At 55.8% G+C, this 17,162-nt stretch overlaps 1 protein-coding gene, 4 non-coding genes and 1 pseudogene across 5 annotated transcripts; 1 reads left to right on the forward strand and 5 right to left on the reverse strand.

Annotated features, from left to right (window-relative positions):
• Positions 1 to 510: 510 nt before the first annotated feature.
• Positions 511 to 9,005, forward strand: ACP4 (acid phosphatase 4). The gene is given in 15 exon segments (XM_061172495.1): positions 511 to 633; positions 846 to 952; positions 4,347 to 4,491; positions 4,563 to 4,667; positions 4,741 to 4,827; positions 6,006 to 6,136; positions 6,440 to 6,483; positions 6,486 to 6,553; positions 6,742 to 6,837; positions 7,540 to 7,672; positions 7,755 to 7,837; positions 8,272 to 8,396; positions 8,635 to 8,749; positions 8,751 to 8,814; positions 8,890 to 9,005. Coding segments are annotated over 15 exon segments (1,542 nt in total).
• A 1,993-nt stretch (positions 9,006 to 10,998) lies between these two features.
• Positions 10,999 to 17,089, reverse strand: LOC133078726 (Friend virus susceptibility protein 1-like; annotated as a pseudogene).
• LOC133079208 (small nucleolar RNA SNORD88) lies at positions 12,304 to 12,394 on the reverse strand. The gene has a single exon (XR_009698090.1). It is a non-coding gene; the product is annotated as a small nucleolar RNA SNORD88 (small nucleolar RNA).
• LOC133079212 (small nucleolar RNA SNORD88) lies at positions 12,785 to 12,872 on the reverse strand. Its single transcript, XR_009698093.1, has one exon. It is a non-coding gene; the product is annotated as a small nucleolar RNA SNORD88 (small nucleolar RNA).
• On the reverse strand, positions 13,766 to 13,861 carry LOC133079210 (small nucleolar RNA SNORD88). The gene has a single exon (XR_009698092.1). It is a non-coding gene; the product is annotated as a small nucleolar RNA SNORD88 (small nucleolar RNA).
• LOC133079209 (small nucleolar RNA SNORD88) lies at positions 15,233 to 15,324 on the reverse strand. Its single transcript, XR_009698091.1, has one exon. It is a non-coding gene; the product is annotated as a small nucleolar RNA SNORD88 (small nucleolar RNA).
• Positions 17,090 to 17,162: the final 73 nt, after the last annotated feature.

Genomic DNA, 17,162 nt, shown 5'->3' on the forward strand with positions numbered 1-17,162 from the left:
CCTCTCCCTTTCCTGGGCCTGTGAGCCAGAGAGGGAAGATCAGCCAGCAGAACCTGAGAGAGGGTCGTCTAGGAGACCAGAATGGTGGCCATGGTGACAAGAGAAGGGCATTCTGGGTAAGGGGACCTTGTGGCAGAGGCTTGGGGGAGAGGGGCATTTGGGTACAGAATGTCACATGGAGTGGGGACATTTGAGATGGAAGAGTCCAGACCTGCAACCCTGGAGGGTGCTGGGGAGCCGTGAGAGGGCTGCGAGCAGGGGAGGGACGGGGTGAGCTCTGGGTGCAGAAATATCTTGGAGAAAAAAAAAAAGAAAAAAGAAAAAAGTGAAGAAAAAAAAAAAAAGTATCTTGGAGCAGGAAGAGACTGGAAGCCAGAGAGCAGATGAAGTGGCCCAGGCAAAATATCCTCCAACGGTATCCGCCAGTTGCAAGATTTAGAGACACAGCACAGGGAGGACCGAGCCTTCCAGAGCCTGGTCACCAGTTTGGGGACGGGAGCAGCAGTTATAATGGTAGAAATCGTGGCGGAGGCAGCAGCTTTCCCATCTCTGAGCCACGGGGACGGTGATGTGCCCGGGACTCCCATGGCCCTCTGGCGGTCCCTGGCTTTTACTCCGCCAGCCCTCCCGAGAGTTTGTAGACCTAAATCTCTTTGGGTCCATTACGCCTTTAGAACTAACTTTGGGGTTACCAGAAACACAGAGGACAGAGGAAACCAGTGCAGTCAGCTCTCATTATCCGCGATTCCATCTCTGCCCAGAGTGGCTACAAGTTTGAGTCTGAGGACACACACATTCCCAGCTGTGGTTGATCAAGGTGACAATTCTCTGCTCTCTTGTTTCAGCTCAAGCAGAGAGCTGCCCAGAGGCTGGAGACAGGAGGGGGCAGTGCTGGGGAGGAGCTCCTGCTCTGGGGCCAGAGGGATGGGTTTGGATCCCAGCTCTGGCACCTGTGAGTGGGGTGGCCTGAGGCAAATTTTCTAGTTTGTAAAAAAAAAAAAAAGAAAAAAAAAAAAGGGTCTACCAGGATGAGTAGTTTTTTGGATTTAAGATTATAATCTACGTCACACACACACACATTTTCCCTAGAAGCAATGATTCAGTATTTGCTAATCCCGCGTTCCCAGTGACTTTACGCAACATAAATGCTGGAAATGACAAGAATCAGCTGTGAAATGATACCTGAGTGCACCAACCAGAAAATTCCAGAAGGTAAGACATTGAACAGGGCAACTGGCATGGTCCCTCCAACAAGTCCGTGTCCCCCCAAAAAAACAAGGCAAATGGACTTGCTCTATTTAAACAAATCCATAAGAGACATAAGACCAGATTTGATGGGTGATCCTGAACTGGATTCTGGTTTGGATAAATCAGCTGTAAAGGATATTTGGGGAGATATTGGGGACCTCTGAAAGGAAAGTGGGTATTCGATGAGATGAAAGTGTTATTGACATGGAAAGGAGGATATTGTTCCAAAATTGCATGTGCGATATGATCTCATTTTGGTAAAAAGTACATATATTTTTAAAACGTGGGGATTTCCCTGGCGGTCCAGTGGTTAAGACTCTGCGCTTCCACTGCAGGGTGCACAGGTTCGATCCCTCGTTGAGGAACTAAGATCCCACATGCCGCGTGGTGCGGCAGGAAAAAAAAAAGAACGTGTGTGTTGAAAAATCTGGAAGGATGTGCTGACTCAGTGTTGCAGCAGAAAGCAGCAGGCGCAGCTCAGAAAGGTTTAATTGGAGGGAGTTTAATGCAGGGCCCATGTTCAGAGTTGGCAGGACAGCGCAGCACTGGGCTTAGGAAACTCGGGGAGATGCTACCCCCCAGTTGGGTCTGAATTGAGTCGCACCAAAGATCAAGTCCTCACCCCTGGTACCTGTGAATGTGACTTCATTTGGAAATAGGGTCTTTGCAGATGTAAATCAAGTTAAGATCAGGTCATAACTGGTGTCCTTATAAGAAGAGGAGAGACCCAGAGACAGACACACACAAAGGCCACATGATGACAGAGTCTGGAGTGATGCTTCTATAAGCCAAGGATTGTCAGCAACACCGGAAGCTGGGGAGAGGCAGGGAGCAGATCCTTCCTCACAGCTCTCAGAAAGGACCGACCCTGCCGAAACCTTGATTTCGGACTTCTGGCCTCTGGAACTGGGAGACAATACATTTCTGATGTCTAAACCAGCCAGTTTGTGGTTGTTTGTCACAGCAGCTCTAGCAAACCAATACACATCTCTAGGCGTCAAGGGGTGAGATCCATGTCATCAGAACCTCAAGGGACAGGGGGTTCCCCAAAGGAAGCTATACTGCAGCCAGTACCTTTCATCCTAGGAGTTCCTGCTCCCCTCCATGGCTGACCCCAACGGGGATCCAGAGGGCAGGGGGCCCAGGATGGAGATGAAGACAGAGGCTTCCTCAAGGGCACAGAGCTGGACAGAGAAGGGTGGAAAGTGGATCAGAGGGGTGGGGTGGGCCACCCCTGTATTTACTTGTGTGGCGGGCTGAGTAATAGACCCAAACTGGCCACACCCCAACCCCCAAAACCTGTGAGTATTTCCCTCACGTGGCTTAAGGGACTTTGCAGAGGTGATTACGTTAAGGATCTTGAGACGGGGCTTGTCTTAGTCTGTTTGAGCTACTATAACAGAATACCATAGACGGGGTGGCTTATAAATAACACAACTGTATTTCTCACGGTTCTGGAGGCTGGAAGTCCAAGATCAAGGTGCTGGCAGATTTGGTGTCTGGTAAGAGCCTGCTTTCTTGTTCATAGATGGCCAATTTCTCCATGTGTCCTCATGTGATGGAAGAGACCAGGGAGCTCTCTGGGGTCTCTTTTAAAAGGGCACTAATCCCATTCATGAGGGCTCCACCCTCATGACCTAATCACCCCAAAGGCCCCACCTCCTTATACCATCACCTTGGAGGTTCGAGTTAAAACATATGAATTTCGGGGGTGACTCAGGAAGTGGGCTGAGAAGACATCTTTATTCAAAGAACATTACCATGGGGACTTCCTTGGTGGTCCAGTGGTTAAGACTCCATGCTTCCAACGCAGGGGGCATGGGTTTGATCCCTGGTCAGGGAACTAAGATCCCACGTGCCACACAGCCAAAAATAAAGTAAAATAAAGAACATTGCCATGGAGCCAGCCTCCAACATAGCCCCCAGTGAGTCTCACCTCCTGGAGTTCATACCCCATGTAGTCCCCTCCCTCACTGAATAGGGCCAACCTGTGTAAATAGTAGAATATGGTGGAAATGGCAGAGGGTGACTTCTGAGGCTGGGTTATAAAAGACATTGCTATGCCTTGGGTTAGTCACTCTGGGGGAAGCTGGTGGCCATGCTGTGAAGATGCTCAAGCAGCCCTAGGGGAGGCCCGTGTGGTGAGGGGGCTGAGGCCTCCTGCCAACAGCCACATCAGTAAGCTTGGAAGTGGCTCTTCCAGCGCCAGTCGAGTTTTCACATGACTGCAGCCCTGGTGGATATTTGACTACAGTCTCATGAGAGACCCTGAGCCAGAATCACCCAGCTAAGCCACTCCCAAATTCCTGGCCCACAAAAGCAGTGAGAGATAATAAATGGCTACTGTCCTAACCCATTAAGTTTTAGAGTGATTTGTTACACAGCAGTACATAACTAACACTATTTAGTACTTACCCTGAGAAATGCTGTTCTAAGTGCTGAATATATTTGAACTCATTAATCCTGAAAGCAACTCTCCAAGGAACAGACTGTGCTTGTCCCCATTGTATGAATGAGGAAACTAAGGCACAGAGAGATGCAGTAACTTGCCCAAAGTCACACAGCTTATATATGGCAAAGCTGGGGTTTGAACCCAGCCTGTCCAAACTCCAGGGTATGGGTGTTCAACCTCTGGGCCATGCTGGCTTTGGCCAGCTGTGGGTGGCACTGGAAGAAGTCAACAAGAAGTCCAAGAGAGCCTCAAAGAGCCCCAACATTTAAGGGGTGAGAAAAAGAACAGATGTGGCTGGTGGAGTGGGGAAGGAGGGGAGGGCAGAGTCTAGAATGTGGGGCGGGGCGGGGTTCTCCCTCCCTCTGCGCCCACTTTAAGGGCTCCTAGGTTCGAATCCCAACTTTGCCATTCACTAGCTGTGTTCCCTCAGGCAGATTACTTACCCCTGCTGTGCCTCGGTTTCCCCGTCTGCACCATGGAGATGGTGATAATCAGATCAACACTTCCTGGGGTTGTGGTGAAGATTAAATGGGTCAATCCATGGTGAATCCAAGGCTGACAAAGGCCCTGGGGGATCGGGCTCTGTGGGGAGGCGTGCTGGGACCTGCTCTTCTGGGGGGGTTGCTGAGGTGGGGGAAATGAGCAGGTGGGGCTGCGGCACAGACAGTGGGCTGAGCTCAGCGTCTGGCTGTGTGGAAGTGGCCGGGCCAGGGTTTCGGGGCCACCCTGCTGGACTTCTCCTGCTGCTACCCCAGGCCCTGACAGAGGAATCCCCGGTCTTTGTGGCTGTGGTGAGGTGCCCCACCCCCCCGCCCGGCCCCTCATGTCCCCCAGGCCAGCCCTGACCTGATCCCCTCCCCAGGTGTTCCGCCATGGCGACCGGGCCCCGCTGGCCTCCTATCCCACTGACCCGCACAAGGAGGCTGTATCCACCCTGTGGCCACGTGGCCTGGGCCAGCTGACCGGGGTGAGAAGCTGAGGATGGGAGCAAGGGGTGGGGCAGGGTGGAGAGGGGTCCACTGTGCCTGCTCTGTCCCCAGGAAGGGGTCCACCAGCAGCTGGAGCTCGGCCGCTTCCTGAGGAGTCGCTACGAGGATTTTCTGAGCCCCGAGTACCGGCGGGAGGAGGTACTGCCTTGCTGACCTCCATCTTACCTCCTGACCTTCCACCTCTGACTCCCACCGACTCTAGTGCTTCCCTTGGCCTCCACCTCTGGCCTTTGACCCCCATCAACCTGACCACCTTATGTCTGATCTCTGACCTCTGAACCATCGACTAAACCACATTGACCTCTGACTCTATCTCAACCTGAGTCACATCTTGACCTCTGACCTCCATCATCTCTGACTTTATTTTCTGTCCTCCACCTCTGTGTTCTGACTCCCCCTGACTCCAACCAGACCCTCTGACCTCTGACTCCGAAACTTGATTGATTCTGTCTTTGACCCTCATTGATTCTACTTGCCCTTCTGACTCCAACCTTTGACCTCTACCCTTCCTCAAATCTGACTTTCCTATACCTTCCTCTGTCTCCTGACAGATCCCCAATTAGGATCACTCCTCCTGACCCCTGACCTCTGACCCCTGATACACATGTACTGAACTCTGACCCCATGACCTCCAATCTGCCCTTCTCATCTTGACTTCTAACTTGCAGCCTCCAGCGATTCTTATATTCCTTTTTTTTAAAAATTAATTTATTTACTTTTGGCTATGTTGGGTCTTTGTTGCTGCGTGCGGGCTTTCTCTAGTTGCGGCGAGCGTGGGCTTCTCATTGCGGTGGCTTCTCTTGTTGCGGAGCACAGGCTCTAGGCGCGGACTTCAGTAGTTGTGCCTCGCAGGTTCAGTAGTTGTGGCTCGTGGGCTCAGTAGTTGTGGCACTCGGGCTCTAGAGCGCAGTCTCAGTAGTTGTGGCGCACAGGCCTAGTTGCTCCGTGGCATGTGGAATCTTCCCGGACCAGGGCTCGAACCCGTGTCCCCTGCATTGGCAGGCAGATTCTTAACCACTGTGCCACCAGGGAAGCCCCTGATATTCCTTTCTGACTTTCATTGACTCAACTGACCCCCTTAATCCTCCACGTCCACCCAACTTCTGACCCCCTACCCAACTGCTCCTGACATTGACCTCTGACCCTTGATCCCAACTTCCAACATTGAAGGCCAGCCCCTGAACCCACCCTGAGTTTTGACCCCCACCACCTGAACTTCGACCCTGAACTTAATCTGAAGCTTTTGGTTTGCTGCTATAGCTGACCTCTGACCTTGACTGTGGTACCCTGGCCTGGCCTCTCCCCACTGCACCCAGGTGTACATTCGCAGCACAGACTTTGACCGGACCCTGGAGAGCGCTCAGGCCAACCTAGCGGGGCTGTTCCCTGAGGCCGCCCCAGGGCGCTCCGAGGCCACCTGGAGGCCAATCCCTGTGCACACGGTGCCGTCACTGAGGACAAGGTCAGGGGGCTGGACAGGGCCTGGAGGTGGGAGGGATGGAGAGAGACAGGGACCCCAGAGATGGAGAGGGCCAGCGGCTCAGAGAGGAGGCTCGGGGCCTGGATGGGTGGCTCCCGGGAGCCAGAGCACCCAGACCTTCCCTGGGGCTGAGGTGTCCTGATGGGGTGAGCTGCCTACCCCGCACTGTGCAGCCGGATCTGGGAGAGACGCTGGACCGGAGACAGGGCCCCACAGCCCGACTCCCCCCGCCTGCAGTCGGGCCCCAGTCACGCTGCTGTCCCCTCTGAGCCTCCGTTTCCTCCAGCTGCTGAGGTTCCCTACACACAGCTGTCCCCATACCAGGAGCTGCTGAGGGAGGCCACGGAGGCCGCCGAGTACCAGACGGCCCTAGACGGTTGGACGGTGAGCAGGGCCTGTGCGGTGGGGCAGGATGGGGCGGGGCCGGCGGGACGGGGCGGGGCTGGCGGGATAGGGCGGGACCTGCGGGGCGGGGCGGGGCCAGTGGAGCGGGGCGGGGCCGGCAGGACCTCGTGGGACTCCCCGGGCTCGGAGGTCTGTCAGGCTCACCCAGCCCAGTCCGGTGCATCCAGGATTTCTTGACTCACCTGGAGAACTTCACGGGGCTGTCGCTGGTCGGGGAGCCGCTCCGCAGGGCGTGGAAAGTTCTGGACACTCTTATTTGCCAGGTGGGTCCCTGCCTCACCCACCCAGCCAAGTCGTTTATGGCACCTGGGTTCAAATCCCAGCTTTGTTCCCTCAGGCAAGTCACTTAACCTTTAGTGCCTCAGTTTCCCCATCTACACAATGGGGATGGCGACACACGTATCAACACCCCCTGGGTTGCTGTTTAGATCAAAACGGGTTAATTCACGTGATGCCTTAGAACAGCGCCTGGCACACAGTGAGGCCTTTCAGTCCGCGTGCTTGCAACTCCAATCCCCCAGTTGCATAGTCGGAAAAGCGCCGGTAACTGAAGCTTCGGCGGCAGGAGCTGACCTGAAGCTGTGTGAGGCTGGTAGTCCTTTCTTACCCCACTTTATGGGAATGTATGTCTACGGGGGCTGCCCCAGACCCCACTGGGTGTGTTATGAGGTATAAGGTATCCTCACCACGGTACCTTTCTAAAATTCCAAACGTCTGAATTCTAGAACAGCTCTGGACCCAAGGATTTTGGATAAGGCCTTCTGGAATGATGGTCATTCCTATGCTTAATTAATAATTGCTATCGCCCACCCCATAATTTCCTGACCAGACCTAGCCCACGAGGGGTTCAGATGAGGGTTGGGAGAGAGGATTGCAGCTGATGGGGGCCACACAGGAGGGCCTAAGGGGAGCATGAAGAGTTCAGGACGTGGCGGTCACTTTGTCCCCTCCCTCTCTCTCCCCAGCAAGCCCACGGTCTCCCCCTCCCATCCTGGGCCTCCCCGGATGTCCTGCAGACACTAGCTCAGATCTCGGCTTTGGATACTGGGGCACACGTGGGCCCACCCGGGGCAGCAGAGAAGGCCCAGCTGTCTGGGGGTGAGGTGTGGAGCCGGGAGGCTGGGAGGCTGAGGCGCCTTCCTCTGGGGAGTTCTTAGCCCTCTGTGTCTTGCCCTGTCAGGAATCCTGCTGGATGCCATCCTTGCCGACTTCTCTCGGGTGCAGCACTTGGGGCTGCCCCTCAAGATGGTTATGTATTCGGCTGTGAGTCTTTGGGAAGGGAGGCAGTGCCACGTGGGCACAGGGATGGGGGGGGGCAATTTGGGTGTGGAAGGACTTGTGGTCCCAATGGAACCTCAGCCTAATGCCTTGAGTAACTCATATCTCCAAACCATACTCTTGGACTATATCACTAGAGGCATGGAATCTGGAAGGAGGGAGGTGATGGTGTTATGGGAAAGAATTGTTTTTCTGGAAGGACTGGCTTTTTAACTGAGCTGTCATCATATTTCGTGTCTATTTAACCGATCTTTATTAAATGACCACCTGTAACTGGTGGGGCTGCCTCCAGCGTGAGCAGGTTTGGGGGGACCGGTTCTAAGGGGTCTGAGGGACATCTGGGAGGCAGCTGGATGCACAAGCTCAGGAGAGAGGAGACATCTGGAGGAGCCCCGAGTCAGCCCTGGATCCGCCTGCAGCACGACACCACTCTCCTGGCCCTCCAGGGGGCCCTGGGTCTCTATGACGGGCACACACCGCCTTATGCCGCCTGCCTCGGCTTTGAGTTCCGGAGGCGCCTTGGGGACCCAGATGACGACGCAGGGTGAGGAGGGGGTGGTACCCGGGAACGGGCAGGCCCAGAACTCTCAAGAGGAGTGATGGGGTGCCAGGTAGAAGGCATGGCCCAGGCACAGGCTTCGAGGGGGATTTACTGGGGACGGTACCAGGAAGTAGGAGTCAGGGGCCCAGTTCTCCACCCAGCTGCTCTTCTCCAGATTTCAGGCCAGCAGTAGGGACGGCAAGGAGGGGCCTGGGTACCACCACCTCCTCTCTTCCTCCAGGGATGTCACCATCTCCCTCTTCTACCGCAACGACTCTGCCGGCTTACCCTTGACCCTCAGCCTCCCCGGGTGCCCGGAGGCCTGCCCCTTAGGCCGCTTCCGCCAGCTGACTGCCCCCCGCCCGGCCTCCGGCTCGCGGCATCCCCTGCCATGGCTTCCGCGAGCCCGCCACCCCCGCAGGTGACGGCCCTCGGTGCTGGGCTGGGAGTGGGGGGCTCAGGTCTGGGGACTCACACCACCCCGTTCTCCCCCCAGCCACCGTGGTGCCCCTGCTGGCTGGGGCTGGGGCCGTGCTGGCAGCCCTCAGCATGGGGCTGGGCCTGCTGGCCTGCAGAGCCGGCTGCCTGCGGGCCTGGGGGGGCCCCGTGTGAGCCACGGAACCGGCACCCTTTCCCCCGCAGCTGACACTGGGTTCCAACACATCTGCTCACCCGCTGCTCTGGCTTTTGTGACTTACTGTGCGCGCTGGGGGAACACAGGGAGGGCTCCCAGGCCTGGCAGTCACAAGCGGTCCTATGTGTGAGTGTGGGCTTAAGTGTGCATATACATAGCGCACGTGCACAGGTCTGTGTACACGTGCACATACGTGTGGATGTCTATTCATGCATATGCTCCTGCACGGATCTGTGTACACACATATTCGACGTACACGCACGTGCTTACGTGGTCCTTTGCATGTGTGGGTGATGACGCGCACCAGTGTTTACGTGCAGGTTTCTACACATGCCTGGAAGCGCACGGTGTACGTGCGGGAACCTCTGTTTGTAGGTGCAGCACACGTGATGTGTGCGAGCCTGCGGGGTGACCCCCTCCCCACCGCGGGCCATGCGCTGTCGGGGTCCAGCTCACTCAGCCTGGCTTTGGTGCCCGCCTGGTAGTGGGAGAGCTATGGTCGGGGTTCAGAGCCTGGCCGCACAGCCAGCCTGCTGGGACCAACCCGGAGGCTGTGACTGGGCTAAGCATTCGCCTCTGCACCGCCATCTCCTCTGGCACGCAAGACTCCTCCATCAGGTTGACTAGCCTCCGGGGAGCCAGCAGCAGGAGGGGGGGCGGTAGCATCCCCTCTGGGCTACCTGGCATAGCACTTGCTATAATTACGATTTGGAGGGGGCGGGATCCTGGGATCCCACCCAAGTACTGTCCAGTATGGTAGCCACTGGCTGCCGCGTGGCTGTTTGAATTCACATCGTGTAAATAAATGTGAAATTCAGGTCCCAGTCGTTAGCCAGTTCAAGCACTCATTAGCCACACACGGCAGGTGGCTGCCGTAACGGGCAGCGCAGACAGGGAGCTTCCACGGGACAGCACTGAACGTACGGAAAGGTAACGCTACCCGGTGCTCGTTGCAGACCAGGCCGTCCCAGGCCTGTACTTGCGCTGCTGCATTTAGCCCTGCAACCCAGGCGGCGGCTCTGCCCTCCCCACACGCCAAGCACCAGGCAGCAGTCCGGGGCACCAGTGATCGTGTCTGCATCATCCGGCAAACGTGCCAACACGCCATTAGGCTGTTGATGGGCAGCCTGGTGTGCCGTGTGCTCTGTAACCGCCACTGGTGCCCATTAGATGGGGGAGGCTTGGAGGGTCAGAGGTGGGGCTGGGCAGCCAGACACGAGAACCACCCCCAGCTGCCAGGACACCTCGGGCACGGGAGGGAAAGGGCAGGGGTCAGCAGCCCCGTTCTCACACGTGGACAAGCCCGGCTCCACCCACCTCCCAGCACCACCTGCCCTGGGCCCCCAAGGGAGCCTCTTGTCATGCGCACGCGGCCTACCCCTGCCCCTGCTGGTACCGGACAGTCACAGGGCCTGAGGGAAGGCCTAGGAATGCCCTCTGCACTTCACTTCTTGGTCCTGCTTGGGGGGCGGGGCTGGAATTGCAGTGGTGCAGCCTCTTGCTTCCAGATGCATGGAAGACCCAAAGGAAGTTCCAGCCGATTTACCTGACCCCGCGGCTGTGAGCCCAGCCCCCTCCTCAGCAGACTGCTGGGAGGGCCATGGAGGTGGGGGACCTCGCTGGGGCTGCCGTGCCTCTCTCCATCCTCACCCGGGGAGGGTTCTGGCTCCGGCTCCACACCTGGACCCAGTCAGACGCCGCAGCTCACACGCAGTGACGTGCGGGCTACTTAATGGGTGCCTGGTACCGCCTGCCAGGGCTGTCCATCCTCAAAGCTGGGATTCTTGGCCCCAGCACCCCTTGCCCAGAGGTACCAGCCACACGCGCAGCTAGAGAAACTGGAAGGGACTGGCCACCCCCTTCGCAGGCGAGCAAAGCACAAAATTCAATTTTAAAAGAGAAAGGCTTTGCAAGAAAAACTTAATAGAAAAACCTTCGCAAAAGGGGAAATGAGCACCCATAAAAGCCAAGTGTTGTATAAAGTAATAGGTAAAAATATTGCATTAAAAAAGCCTTAAAAGAAAGGGTACAAGCTTCAAGGTGCTTTCATGGCGTGGGCTGCGGGGTCTCCCGCTCGGCCTGTAGTGCTTCAGAGGCCCGTGTGACAGAGCGGCGGGGGCCCACCCACCATGCCCATCGGGCCAAAGTGTAACAGACTGAAATGTAACAGACTCTGACATCCAGCAACAGCAGCTATCAGCCAGCTGCCTGTTCTCCACCAGCTCTGGTTGGTGACGCCCACGGGGTGGGCTGGGGGCAAGGACACCCCTCTTTGGGGCTCCTTGAACACCGGCTGGAGCCGACCAAGGCTTTGCGTCTCCCCTACGATGTCCGGCTCCTTGCCCCGAAGGCCCGGGAGGCCTAGTCATGGCGCACGGGCGGCTCCGCCCCACAGGCTTGGTCGGAGTATGGGGGACACGGGGGCTGCTCCTCTCCCGGCCCGTACGCGTCGCGGGTGTGGCTGCGCTTGGCCTCTTGGACGTACAGCTCCAGGAGGACCTTGGTGGGCTGCTTCTCCACCCGCGCCTTGGGCATGCCGTGGCTCAGCAGCCAGCCCATGAGGTCCTTGCGCGTCGGGTTGGGCCCCAGCATGAGCCTGGCTCTGGCGCCAGAGCAGGCCCACGTCGGCGACGGTCTGGATCACCATCACCTGGATCACCATCACCGCCTCCAGCACCGTCACGCCCTTGACCAGCAGGCCGACCAGCGAGAGCCACAGCTCGGAGGGCGCGGCCATCAGCAGGCGCCGCTGCAGGCCCTGCATGAAGGGCACGTCCTCGGGCACCAGCCACTCGGGCTCAGGGAGCGGCGGCGGCTCGCGGTAGATCCAGTCGAGCATGCCCAGCTCTCGCACCAGCTGGATGCCCTCCTCCATCGTGGTCCAGGGTCGGAAGGGCAGCTCGGTGCCCTCGAAGTGCAGGAAGGACTCCCAGCGCTGGCGCCAGGCCAGCAGCAGCCAGGCCAGCAGTGTCTTGCCGTCGCCCCGCAGGGCCTTGCAGCGGGAGTTGAAGGCGGCATCGCGGGTCAGGTCGCCCAGCATCACCAGCTCCCTGGGATTCAGGGCCAGGGCCGGGCCCCCCGGTCACACACCCGCAGCGTCCAGGTGATCATGAGCTCGCTGGGGTTCTGCCGGAGGCGCCGGGCGACAGCCAGAAGCTCGGTGTTCATGTAGTAGCGGTCGCCCTGCCCCGCCATGGCCACGGGAGCTGCGGGAAGGGCACAGAGGGGCATTGGGCGGGGAAATAGTCACAACCCCCAGCCTCACCCCAGAGGGGGGAGCCCCTCAGACCCCCAGGTGTCAAAGGTCCTGGGGGGCACTGTGTCCTCACGGGAGATCAGAGCCCAGTGCTGGACATCATGGGGGCCCCAAGCGTGGCCCCTTCAGGAGCCCTCATACTGGATGTCTCCCCGCAAACCCCACCCCAAGCCGTTCCTGTACCAGCTTCCCCTTACACCACCCACTGCGCTCCCATCACGGGGTTACTGTGAAGATTAAATGAATTTAGCGCTTAGGACTGTGCCTGGTTGAAAGTCAAGTGCTCAGCGTCTGCCTGTACATATACCATTACCATCATCTCTCCACTTTATAACTGTAAACTTAATATAATTACGGTATTGATAAGAACTTGTTCTCACCGAGAGGCCTGGTGGAGCTGTTGGCCTCCTGGAGGAACTGCCTGCAGACAGGGAGGGGGGAAGAGCAGGCTGGCGGGGCGCAGGGCAACCATGACCCCCATCCATCTGTCCCCAGAGCCAGGGACCCTTCAGACCCCCGGGGGCTAAAGTCCCGGGGGAGCACCGTGTCGTCACAGATCAGAGCCCAGAGCTGGACGTCACAGGGGTCCCCAAGCACGGCCCCTTCAGGCACCAACTGAGCACATCTCACTGCAAACCATGCCCCCCCCCCACCGCGGGCTGGCCTGTTTCTCATCCCAGCCCCTCCCGCATCCGCCTCCTCTAACGCGCCCCACCCCCATCTCTGCAGTGGATGCCACAGAACTCAGGGCACGACGCAGCACTTGGGGGCGGCGGGGAAAGGCTGGCGCTCAATGATCCCCAGCAGTACCAGCTGAGGCGTCTCTACAAGCCCAGGAGGGGCTGGGCCCAGGACCTTGCCAGGGGGGAGGGGAGGCCCACAGCACACACACCAGGGAGACCACCCCTCAGCCCGATCCGTGCAGACAAATCACGGAGGCGCCCTAAGGTCAAAAGTGGCAGAACCGGGGATCAAAACCGGGGATCAAAACTCGTTGGTCCTGTATCCTCAACTGTAAGGGGGGGGGGCAGAGAAAGCCCCCATCACCCTGTTGCACCTGAACGTGGATGGAGGCTGCAGAAATAAGCCCCCTTCCCGCCACGAGGAGACGAGTGTGGGCAAACCACCACCTCTATGTGCCCCCATCTCACCTGTGAAATACGGACAAAACTGCACCTATTTCAAATAATGGGGCTATTGTGACGATTAACTGAATCTAGTGCTTAGGAACGCGGCCTGGCTCAGACTAAGTACTCAGCATCTATCCTTATTATATTAATATTACCATACTAACAATAAATTTATAATATAATACGTTTAATATGATTATTACAGTATTAAGAGTAAGGGGAGTCTTCTGTTCTTACCGAGGGCTGCTCAACTCCTGGGGGAACCACCTGCAGACAGGAAGGGATGGGGGAATGGAGAGGTTAGTAGGGTGCAGGGCAACCATGGCCCCCATCCGTCCCTCCCCAGAGACGGGACCCCCCCCACTCAGACCCCCGGGTGTCAAAGGTCCCGGGGGGCACTGTGTCCTCAACAGAGATCAGAGCCCAGTGCTGGACATCATGGGGGTCCCAGTGTCCTCAAACCCCACACCCCAACTCTGCTGCCCCCGGACTGGGCAATGCAGAATAGAACATTTCCATCTTGCCAGTTCTGCTGGACAGCACTGCCTCAGAAATCGACAGATGTTACACATCCCTTCGGGCTTCCCTATCCTGCTGTCAGCGTTTCCTCTTCTCACCCCCCCCTCACACATCCCTGCCCATGTGACACTCTCCCTACTCCACACTATCCCAGAAATTCCCTCTCAGCCCACAACGAACCTTCAGAGCTCTGCAGAGGACACCTCGGATGAAGGGAACTGCCCCCCAGAAAGATGCTCAGATGATCCGCATTCTGAGCTAACCCTTCACAGGACGCAGCTTCTCACCCCCTGAGGTACCTGTCAGCGAGAATCTAAACCTCTGAGAACCCCACAGACTACACTTTCAGTTCTCCATATTATGTATTTAGAAAGTAATCTAAATACAGGTGAAGACATACCTGTATTAGTATCACAAGTCATCCTTATTAATGGGAATATAGATTTAGGTCCAGACCTCATTGAACAGAAAAAAACCCTCCTAGAGCTGGGGAACACTTGTTTCTTTTTGGGTAACACACATACCCATGCCCATTTGATGATTTATTTAGCTCTTTAAAACATCTGTGAAACATTCTCCAATGTGAAACATTTATGAAACATTCTCCAGATAAACCATGTTCTTTGACAACACGTATTGTATAAATTGAGGGTAACCTTAACAACTGTATCAGTTTACATATGCATGATGCATGGGAAGCTGCCTAATCTTTGCTGAAAGGTACACTGTATTTAGTCTACAAACCACCCCTACCGCCCTGCAGTGTGTGTGATAATGCCTTGAGCCCTTCTGTTTCTTTTCTTCTGCTAAGCTTGAAAATTAGATTTCTGATTAGTCCTTTTCCCTGAAACCCAAAAACATACACTGGGCCCTCCATATCTGCGGGGCCCTGGAACCAATCCCCCATGGACACCAAAAAGTGACTAAATATTTTCTCTTCTACAGCCCATACATTCCCTGTCATATTCAACCCTTACCTTTGATGTGTTGTGCCCACTCTACAGACACAGAAACTGAGGCTCAGGAGACCAATCACTTGACTAACATCCCTAAGCCCAAGAACAGCAGAGCTGGGATTTGCATGATTGCTGGCATATAAAATTAGGTCCCAGAGATATCTGATGTGAAGTCACCCCAAATGAGGGTGAGATATTTTAGACCTGGGTGGGTCAGGGACTGGGAACAAGGGTTCTTACCAAGGTGGGTGGGCCCTCAGCTTGAAGACACACCTGTAACACAGGAAGGATTTGGTGAGGGTGGGGGAAGAAACAGTCTGGGGGTCCAAAGAACATCAAAACCAGGGCCCCTCAGACCCCCAGGTGTCAAAGGTCCTGGGGGGGCACTGTGTCCTCAGGGGTGATCGGAGCCCAGTGCTAGACATCATGGGGGCTCCAGTCCCTCTGCAACCAGGTCCCAAGGCCACTCACCTTCAGGGACAGAGGCCAAGCAAGCTAACAGTGCTCAGAGACTGGAAAACACAAAATCCATCGGACGTACAAATGCGCACAGCTTTCCCTGTGGTGACACCGAAATGCCCTCACCTCCCCAGTGTCACAGGTCCACAAGGGACTGTCCTCAAACCCATTACATGGAGAGAACCTGCTGACTACCCCCCTTGCCTAGTTCTGCAGATTTCCAGCATTGGCTATACCTGCTACTGACCCTACACAATGAAAGCTAAGATGCAAATCCCTTGGAAGAAACTGTTGGGGGAAAGGAGGAGGAAAAGAGAAACCTAAAATACAAGCAGCGTAAGCAACGACCAGAGACCCTTAAACGCAACCATTTTTGAACAAATCAACCGTGGAAGACATTCTGGAGATGACTTGGGAACTACGGACACAGAGCAGATAGGAGATGGCCTCATTAAGGAATTATCTCACTGAGGATGACAACAGCATTGTCATTAAGTAGAAAAATGTTACTTTAGAGACACAGTGTTAACAATTTTGGATGAAAGAAGAAATTTACTTTCAAAACGTGAAGGACACAAAAGCAAACATGGGGAAATGTTCTTACTATCAAACATGTCTATCTCCCTGCATGTCTGACGATTTTAACAATAAAAAGTAAAAAAAAAAAAGTGGCGCAAAAAGGAATACATGGGACAATGGCAAAAGAGGGCGCGCTCCAATGATGAATGGATGACTATCCTTCCACTTGTGACACGGCAACAGTTAGGATAAAGTCAACGGTTTTCTAGATGGTTGACTGAAGGGAGAAACTCAGCTAAAGAGGATTCTTGCTGGGTTGTGGTGGGGAGAGAAAATCAGCTAGCTGCTCCTGGGCTGGATCTCCTTGGCAGGGGCGTAGTATTCCTCGGGAGTCAGGGAAACGATGTCCAAAAAAGTCCGGTTAGCCCAGAACTAACGTTTAACACAAAAGTCTGACGTTCTGAGTGATCACGAAACTGATATTTAAGTGACCGTGTCAGAATGATTCCTGAAAGTGAACAAAGGCCCCATTTGCTTTCTCCTAAAACTACTCGTATCTGGTTCTCAGACACAACCCAGTAATAATTCACTTAGAGATCCCACTCGCACTTCTTCCTCAGGAACCCCTGAGATTCTGTCTCTACCTGCCCCATAATCTCTGTTATACGTTGCACAAAAACGCCAGCCACATGAAATGGGAATACACAAAAACGATTTCCGAAGGAAAGTGAGTGTAGCTAGCACAGGTGTGGAAAACCTCAGAAAGAAAAAATGTCACAAGCCCCCCACCCCTCCCCGAAATGGACAAAATGGCGGAGCCCTGCGACGTGGGCAACAGAAATGGCGCAGCCAGGCACCGGTGCAGACAAAGGAGGACTAGTCCTGGTGGCCCCAGTTCGCTTCGGCGGGAGGATTCCTCTCCCACCCCCCGAGCACCCCCAAAGAGCCACCACCCGCTCCGGTCGCCACTGCCCGCCCCGCAGAGAGCACTCAGGCTCGCCTCGGAGCGCGAGTGCCGGGCCCTTACAAAGGCCCTGACCCCGTCCACGCCACGGCGTGGCCACCCCCGCAGCAGCCCCGGGCACACACGACACGCGCGACCCAGATCCCAACGCACGCCCTCCCGCAAAAAAAAAAAAAAAAAAAAAAAAAAAAAAGGGCCAGAATGCAAAGAGGTCTCACCAAACCCTCACTTTCTCCAACGCGTGTGCGAGTTGCAGCACCTTCTGCTTTATTGCGCGCGCCGCTCGCACGGCCCGCCCCCCGGCCCCAGGTCGGGCTCCGCCCCGAGGCATC

This window comes from Eubalaena glacialis, chromosome 18 (assembly GCF_028564815.1).
Source record: "Eubalaena glacialis isolate mEubGla1 chromosome 18, mEubGla1.1.hap2.+ XY, whole genome shotgun sequence".
Classification (NCBI taxonomy): Eukaryota; Metazoa; Chordata; class Mammalia; order Artiodactyla; family Balaenidae; genus Eubalaena; species Eubalaena glacialis.